The sequence below is a fragment of the Pundamilia nyererei genome, unplaced genomic scaffold (assembly GCF_000239375.1).
Source record: "Pundamilia nyererei isolate P.nyererei 1_Seehausen unplaced genomic scaffold, PunNye1.0 scaffold00039, whole genome shotgun sequence".
NCBI classification, from domain to species: domain Eukaryota; kingdom Metazoa; phylum Chordata; class Actinopteri; order Cichliformes; family Cichlidae; genus Pundamilia; species Pundamilia nyererei.
The window spans coordinates 2,278,231-2,286,437 of NW_005187440.1; the positions used below are offsets into that span (position 1 = coordinate 2,278,231).

The 8,207-nt window shown below is 39.7% G+C and overlaps 2 protein-coding genes across 2 annotated transcripts in view; one reads left to right on the forward strand and one right to left on the reverse strand.

The window, feature by feature from the left end:
* nadka (NAD kinase a) overlaps positions 1-297 on the forward strand; it is a 15,229-nt gene extending 14,932 nt beyond the window's left edge. Inside the window, exon 11 of the mRNA XM_013910249.1 lies at positions 150-297. Within this exon, the coding sequence (XP_013765703.1) occupies positions 150-297 (148 nt within the window). The remainder of the gene's footprint in view (positions 1-149) is intronic.
* Positions 298-4,308: 4,011 nt separating this feature from the next.
* LOC102215915 (uncharacterized) overlaps positions 4,309-8,207 on the reverse strand; it is a 13,300-nt gene continuing 9,401 nt past the window's right edge. Inside the window, exons 5-9 of the mRNA XM_005730745.2 lie at positions 7,300-7,476; positions 6,987-7,103; positions 6,760-6,846; positions 4,775-4,922; positions 4,309-4,571 (exon numbers count right to left, since the gene is read on the reverse strand). Coding sequence (XP_005730802.1) covers positions 4,552-4,571; positions 4,775-4,922; positions 6,760-6,846; positions 6,987-7,103; positions 7,300-7,476 — 549 coding nt within the window. The 3' untranslated portion in view covers positions 4,309-4,551. The remainder of the gene's footprint in view (positions 4,572-4,774; positions 4,923-6,759; positions 6,847-6,986; positions 7,104-7,299; positions 7,477-8,207) is intronic.

Here is an 8,207-nt window from a genome sequence, read left to right on the forward strand (position 1 = left end):
TTTTTTTTTTTATAAGGAAGTTTGAAGACAACACCTCTTTTGTTGAGACTGCAAACAATGAACATTTTCTTTCCTTGTTCAGTCCTTAAAAAGTACAACTCCTTTCATTTATTTATTTATTTTTTTCCCCATTTCAATTCTTGCTCCAGTATTACCATCACCACTTCCTGCTTCCCCGTTCCATCGATCTGCTTCCGGGACCCGGTTAATGACTGGTTCGAGAGCCTGGCCCAGTGCTTACACTGGAACGTGAGGAAGAAGCAGAACTACCTCAGCTCAGAGGATGAGGAATTCTGAGGCCTTCTTCGGGGTCTCCTTAAAGTCTTGGTTTTAGCTTGACCGTTCTCTGTGCCATTTCTTTCTCTCCATCTTTTACGGATAGGTCTCACCAAACTCCCTTCAAAAAAATAAAAAAATCTGTTATAATAGTTTTCAGTAAAACGAGGTTGCTACAGCCCCTCATTTCATCCACCTTCACAGCAACAGTTTTAGTTCCCCCACCCCCTCATGAAGACGGCTTTCTTTTGATTGGCTGCGCTTTGTAAACAGAAGGTTAGGGATTGTCTGTTCTCACTGACATCATAAATACCCAAAACTAGAAGGAAAAAAATGACCGAGCAGTTTGAAGCTCTACCAGTGTACCACTGTGCATATATGATAGAAAATAAGGACAAGCATTCAAGGTCCTTTTAATTAAAAAAACAAACAACTAATACTAAGTCCTACTTTCTAAAATACTGTTTCATCATTCTTGTTTTTTGGTAAACATTTCGTTCACGACAGTAAAAAGCTAAGCTCCTGTAACGACTGCAATTGGCTGAAATGTGGACGCTGCGACATGCCCTTAAAATTCAAAATATGACTTTAATAAATAAAAACAAATGAGCATTTTTAAAAGCATTAGTTAAAGAAAATTAAACCAAATAAATTTTTTTTTCTTTGTGAACTTTGAAGCATTAATACAATTTCCCAAATGTTCCCACTGGACGTTCGGTGTGTAAGACTTTTAAAACGATGGATTTTTGAATGGAGTTTGGTTCCACTATTACTCCAGGATCTGAATGCTGTGAAAACCTCTCCTTTCTTGAAGTTGAAACTTCAGCTTGTTAACAAAGTGTTTTGACTAAAAATGAAAAGGAAATGCAACACTTGAAGTGATCTTGTACTGAAACTTAAAGGTCAGTTGTGGTTATCAGATGGTGGTTATCAGATGTGTCGTAGCACTTTTTAATCAGATGGCAGGGTAAAAACTAGCTCTCTGTGGGGGTGACGGCAGAGTTGCACCTTTCAGGAAAGATCCAACTCTGGTAAAAAATAAATATGGATGTAATGCTATCAATGAAAGGCAAATGTTGTTTTTAGAGTTTTTTTAGTTGCGTCTCATGGAGGAGCAGATTTAAAGTACATCTACCTAGCAACACAACATTACAGACTGTGCCTTAAACACTGGTATCATTCATGTAAAGAAGTAATATTTTTCAAGGTTTACACCACACTTTAAAAACAAAAACAAAAATCACAGATTTGTGTTTTTGTGCATTCTCATTGTTACCACATTGTGACTGTTTGTCTGCGCTGTTCACAGCACTTGATTGTCACTCGTTTGTGTCATTTATTACATTGTGTAATATCGCTACTATCAACCACGGGGTGAACACTAGGAGGCGGTATCCATTCCAGGCTAAGAGAACACAGATTGGAAGTCTTCGTATTTCATACTTTGTATTTTTAAAGTCTGCTTTTTAAAATGTGCTTTAAGCCATAGTATATTTTATAGACCAATGTCTGTGGGCTGTGGGTGGTTTAATGGTCTGTGTGTGAGACTTTGGATCTGTTCTTATCAGTTTACCCCTGTGCTGCCTTTCATGATTACTTTGAGGTGGCCTGCCTTACATGTCTGTTCGGGCTTAGTGCCCGGAAGTTAATATATATGTGTTGTGAATTGGCTCAACAAACTGTGTCAGGGTGAAAAGATGAATAGCTTTCATCTGTAACGCTAAACAAAAACCACCTGAGCACTAACAGCTAATTATTCCTTAAACCTTTGAGTATGTATATAAATGTAATGTTTGAATAAGATGTATTTTGTAAAGTTCATGTGTTTATTAACAGTTTCTAATGTATTACTAATGGATAATAAATCTATTTAGTACTTTTTCTTTTACATTCTTTGGTTGTAAATTCTGTTTCACTGATGAAGACCAATCTGCTTTTAGTAGTTCTGCTCATCCAACTGAATTTCTAGCACGGTGTCATTGGACAGAAGTACAAACTGAGTTAAATATCTCTTGAAATGCATTCCAGGACAAAGTGAAAAATGTCATTTCTGACGTGGACGGTGGCAGAATTATTTCAAATGTTGGTCTGAACTGTTTAATCTCAGTTTAAAAACACACACACGCGAAGTTCAGTAAGATAACCAGGCTTTGACGACCCTTCTGTGAAGCATTGTCAACTCTCAAAGTGCTTTTCACTTTTGTAAATGGGAATTTTGTATGAGTACACTTGTTAATGTTTCTAATATGGAGTCTGATATTTTTCCCAAAACATTTAATAAACAGGGTTAACCAACAACCGTCTGATCAAGTGCTTCGACAAATGAAACCAGTTATATGATAAAATCACGGGCATTTGCACAGAGTTACTTTAAGTACAGTCCTGAGTCGCATGGTACTCGAGATCCCCCAACGCCATGGAGTGAAGTGCAGGCTTCAGTGAGTAGATGGATCAGCTGGTCCCGTGTCAGGTCTTTGCTGACTTTCCCCCCCCTCTTTCTTAAGGACGTAACTTTCAGATAATGTTCACCTGCTGTAGATCAGTGTTTTTACTTTTTTTTTTAAAGTCCTGCCACTTTTTTGTCCTTCGTCCTGTCCAGTTTCCCCAAAATGTTTAAGTACACACGTACACAAGTACATCACGCCAAGTTATAAGTTTTCACCCGATAGCTCTGTTTTGTGACGTTTCCAGCAACAAGGAGCCTAAAGAAACCATTTAAAATAGCTACTTTGCCCAGTTGCCTGTTATAGAGACACAACACCGGTTCATCCTTTGATAAGGTGTTTTTTATGCTTGAATGATTCATCATGATTCAGTTTTAAGTGGCTTAACATACACAAAAACATTCCTCTGAAAATCCTCGTGTAAAAGGTGACTGAAAAGACCACTTTAAAACGTTACGTTGACGTCAGCCTGTTATTGTGACGTCAAATGTTGTTGTACTTCTCTCCATGCCCTTTCATATGACACATGGTTTCTTGGGCAGTGACAATTATGGTCAAGGTCAAATACAAGGCCTGGTATATTGTTGTGAAGTTTGAAAACAATCCACTAAGAATTGTGGGTAATATAAAGTTATTAGTGATTTTCACTTTTGGTCTGACCTTGAACTTGACCCTAAATTAAATCAGCTCGAGCTGTTATTGGTATGTACCATCACACAAAATTTGAAAATGATATATTGAAAACTGGGCGATACACTGCTAACGAACAGACGGACAAACAGAAGGATTACACACTCCCTCCCTTTGGAGAAGTACAACAACGTCTGGCTCGCTGAAAGCAAAATACGAGGAGTGGATCGAGACTTGCACAGAGCTGCATGTCCCAAAAAGATCAGTAAATCAAAATGTCAAAGTTTTTGTTAAAATACTTTATTAAGAACTTTGGATGAAAAAAACAGGAGCGCATGAAAGTGCAGCAGACAGTTTAAAAAATATGTCAATAAAAACACGGCTAGTCGTGGTGGTCGACTGCACGAGTTAATTTACACATTTCTAATTTTAAAAAGCAAACTTAAATCAGTCATAACTGTGAATACAATTTACAGGAAGAAATCACATTTTTTAAAAAGTGGAGGATGTTGGCAACGCTACAAAACTCGATTTAGGTGTTAAAATGCATATTGGTGTAAAAACGATTATATGAAGCTGGTTTACAAACGCATGTTGACAGGATACCAGAACAATCTACCTGCGTGGCGACATTCAAAGGAAATATTTTAGTCGTGCCACAGAGAGCGACAGAGCGTACGCTCAGCAGGGGCAAAAACAATGGAGCTCATAGAATCAGTGAGCCATGCTTAGCTAATACACGTAATGCACTAATATAAAAGTGTTGGCACAACCTGGATAGTGAGGACTTAAATACAGAGAGCTGCATCGCACGTCATGATGCATGCACGTATTCAGGTACAGACTGATCATATCAGATGCAAACATCTGATATGATCAGATTCCTTTTTCGGTTACTGTTTGAGTACTTTTATGTAAAATTATAATCTGTTGGTGTTGTTGTTGTTGACTGAAATAAAAAAATTAAAAAAAAAAAACCCAAAAAAACCCCTGAGAATTCATTTAAATTCTGTAAACAGGGACGCCGCTGAAGCCAGAAACACATTAACATTCTTACAGTATACAGAACATGGAAAAATAAAACAATGCTGAGTGATGATTTTGGCACACTTGATGCTGAATACAAATGTGAGCTTCGCGGTCAGCAGCACGGTGCTTTAAGCCCACAGCGTGCAGCTGTTTCCTTGGTCCTGATGTTCTATCACCTATTATGTGCAAACACTGTGAAGAGCAATAAAAACAAGGGTTTCAGTATTCTGGCAGATTCAGGAAAACTCTGGTTTTCTTACAATCAACATCTCGAACAAACAAATTCAGGGTATTTAGGAAGAAACAGAAACTGCTAACTCGGTGTTCTGCAGATGCAGTGTGTGTTTAGTGTTGTGCTCAAAGTAACTCTTAAGGGACTGAAGCAGTAAACTCACTTCTCTCTCTCAGGCCTTGTCCAAAGCTGTGTACCAGTCTGATGAGGCCCCAGAATAAAACCACTTTGATCACCAGTGAAATCAAAGCCCCGGTTATAGCAGCTGCCTCCACTGTGTACGTAGTGTCCTCGAACCATTTCTCTGCCACCTGCGATTAAAGCAAAATCATTGTTTCCCCGCAGGCGCCTGTATCTGAGCGCACGGCTCAGCCAAAGAAGGGAACGCCAACATGCGGCGTCATCCTCACATCACAGAGGCGCTGTCCTCTGTGATGTGAGCAGCAATCGTGTCAGAAAGTGCTTTTTGGGGGGGTTTACTGGAAATACTGAAAAACACTGGAAAGTAACTATTCAAGTGCTACGCTAGCTGCATTTATTACTGCACCTACATCACTCCCTGATGAGCAAATGCCCAACTTCACAGCACAAATAAACAGATTTGAAGTCTTGGAATAAAAAAGGTTTATAGCTGTTTCCACTGTGTTGCTGTGCAGGACTCACTGTGAAAGGAAATCTCTGCTTTGAGTGACTTTTCACATTTCGTAGTGACAGAAACACTGTATAAGATGGCACCTGTTATGCTAGCCATGTTAGCATCCCATTTAATAATACAGTGCACTCCGCTACCCAAGCTTTACATCTACCCTCATACATTGATTGTCATGTCCAGATTTGAACCTTGAGGCTTCAAAAAGGTAGCCAGCAAACTAACAGGTGACATCAGTGGCTCTGCCATCTGCTATATACAGTCTATGAAACTACAAGGACTTTTACAGCCCAGCGCCAACAAATTTTGGATAGTGTGTAAAATGTAAATTAAAAAAATATCCAGTGATTTGCAAATCTCATAATCCCATAATAGAAAAATCATATTTGATGTTTGAACTGAGAAAATGAAATCATTTTGAATTTGACAGCAGCGACACGTCTTAAAATCGCTGGGACAGAGCCGTGTTTTACTCTACAGCATCCCCTCTTCTTTTAACAACACCTCCACAGTTGTGGGTCTTTTTAGTTGTATTTTTTTATTTCATCGCGTACCAAACTGGGGAACAACCTGGACTGCAGGAAAGTCACTACCGCACCCAGACTCTTCTACTATGCTGAAATATCCAAGGCCTTCCCTGAAAAATCTCTTGCCTTGATGGGAGCATAAGTCCATTTTAAATGAGCTTTGGCGAGGAGAAGATAGTGGCCCTTCTGGATCAAGTTCATATTTGTGGATGTGTTCACAGTTTTCTGTAATTGCTCCTGAGCCCCTGCAGTGATTTCCATGCTAGCATCGCACCTGTTTCTAATGCAGTGCTGCCTGACGGACGAAGATTTAGTCCTTGTCCCTTGCGCACAGAGATTTCTCCAAGTTCTTTGAATATTTTGATGATTTTATGTTCCGTAGATGTTCCAAATCTTTACAATTTTACATAGCAGAAAATTATTCTGAAATTGTTTAATAACTTGTAGATACAATTTCTTTGCACATCTTTACTCCTGAGAAACGCTGCCTCGCTAAGAATATCTTTTTATACCCAATCAAGTTACTGACCTGTTGAAAATTAACCTAATTAGTTTCAAAATGTTCCTCCAGCTGTTTCTTTTTAGTGCCACTTACTTTTACAGACTTTTGCTGTCCAGGTCCAAACTTTCCTGTTTTATTGTAAATAAAGTTCATGAGATTTGCAAGTCATTGGATTTGGTTTTTATTTACATTTTCCACATTGTCCCAAAAAACTCTGGCACAAATTTCTATTATAGATTCTCACAGATATGATAAAATGTGTATTGATCCTCAATAGAAAGATAGCCCCCAACAAAGGCACCGGTCGGTCATATTTGAAGTGCGAGTTGTGTGACGTACTTTGGGACAGTCATTCCTAAGCAGGATTATTATTAGGAAGACTCACTTCATAAAGCACACTCACACAAACGGAACAATAAAATGTGTAGTTAAATAAAATATCTGAATAAATGAGGGAAATCTCAGCCTACCGTGTACATCAGATACACAAAGAATGCCACCTGAGGAACGTTCTGCACCATAAAGATCCAAACCAAAACTTTCTTTTCCTTTAAAACCTAAAAAACAAAAACAAGTGGTTACAATTGGCTGCTCTTCAGCTTGTGACTGTTTAAAGTGCATCTATGTTTCTTGTCTTTTGGTTTATTGTCGCTTGTGACTCTCTGGTGTGACCAGAGGATGTATAAAAAGGTCTCACCGCAACAGCGCCCACAACTGTAGTCAGGATGGCCCAGAACACTCCGACACCCACGATTATGTTGTTGGCACCAGTCGCGGCCAGGCTCGTTGTTAAGATCAGGGCACACAGGCACAACTGAAAAGGTCACACCAACAGCACAACGTCACGAAGCCGCTCATCAGCTCTGTTAAAAACAAACTCGCCTCACTGTTGGACGCTGAACACCAAGGAAAAAAACCATATGACGAGGAGCACGTGCAGAGCGACATGCTGCGCGCGTGAAATGCCAAAAATTTCCACTGTAAAAAACAAAAGGAGAACGTGTGTGTACCTGAGCCTGCAGGTCAAAGGTCACCATGGAGAAACACAGGTTTAGCAGGAAATACTGCTCTTGAAGGCACTCCAAGGCTCCGCCCACACGGAACGCCATCATGTTCGGTCTCCGGATGAGCAGCGTGGTGCAAAAGATGTGCACGACGCCCAGGGTGACGATGCACACGAAACGCACCTGCCACACAAACAGATCGCCGCTGTTCACTCAGTTTGTGCTTCAGGTTTGTGCACGGTGAAAAATTAAAGGCAGTTATTACATCAAATTATTCTCTATCATTCATATCAGTCACCCGCCAGTAAAAAAGATGGTTCAGTTTGCAGAAATGTGGCATTATTCAGTAACTCAACACTCAGCTGCATGTAGACTGTCTGTGATATGAACTGCTCTTCCTGGGGCTTTGCATGCTTTTAAACAGAACACTGGTGGAGCTGTAACAGGTTTACCACCTTAGCTTTTATGTATGTTCAGCAAACACCAACACACAGCAATAATCATCAACATGTAGTCTCAACATTCACTCGTTGGATCACTCATTCACACATACAGTCACAGTGACATCAAGTGGTGGAACTGAGAATCATCTAAACGGGAAGTAATCGTTCACGATGCCTGCTGACACCTGTTTTGTTTATTTTGTTTCCTTTCGTGTCTTAACAGCAGCAGCAGGAAGCAACGATGACACTATTCAGAGCTGACGCATACACAGTCGGGTCCAGAAGGATTTTGGATGACGGCACAAATTTGATTTCCTTTTTCTTTTGTACACCATGGCAGTGGATTTTAAATCATCCTATCAAGCATGTTTGAAGAGCAGACTTTCAGCTTTAATTGAAGGAGTCAAAACTACCTGGAAAATTAAACTGAGCAGATAAAAGCTCTGGGCCCTATTTCAGGAAGCCGGTTTA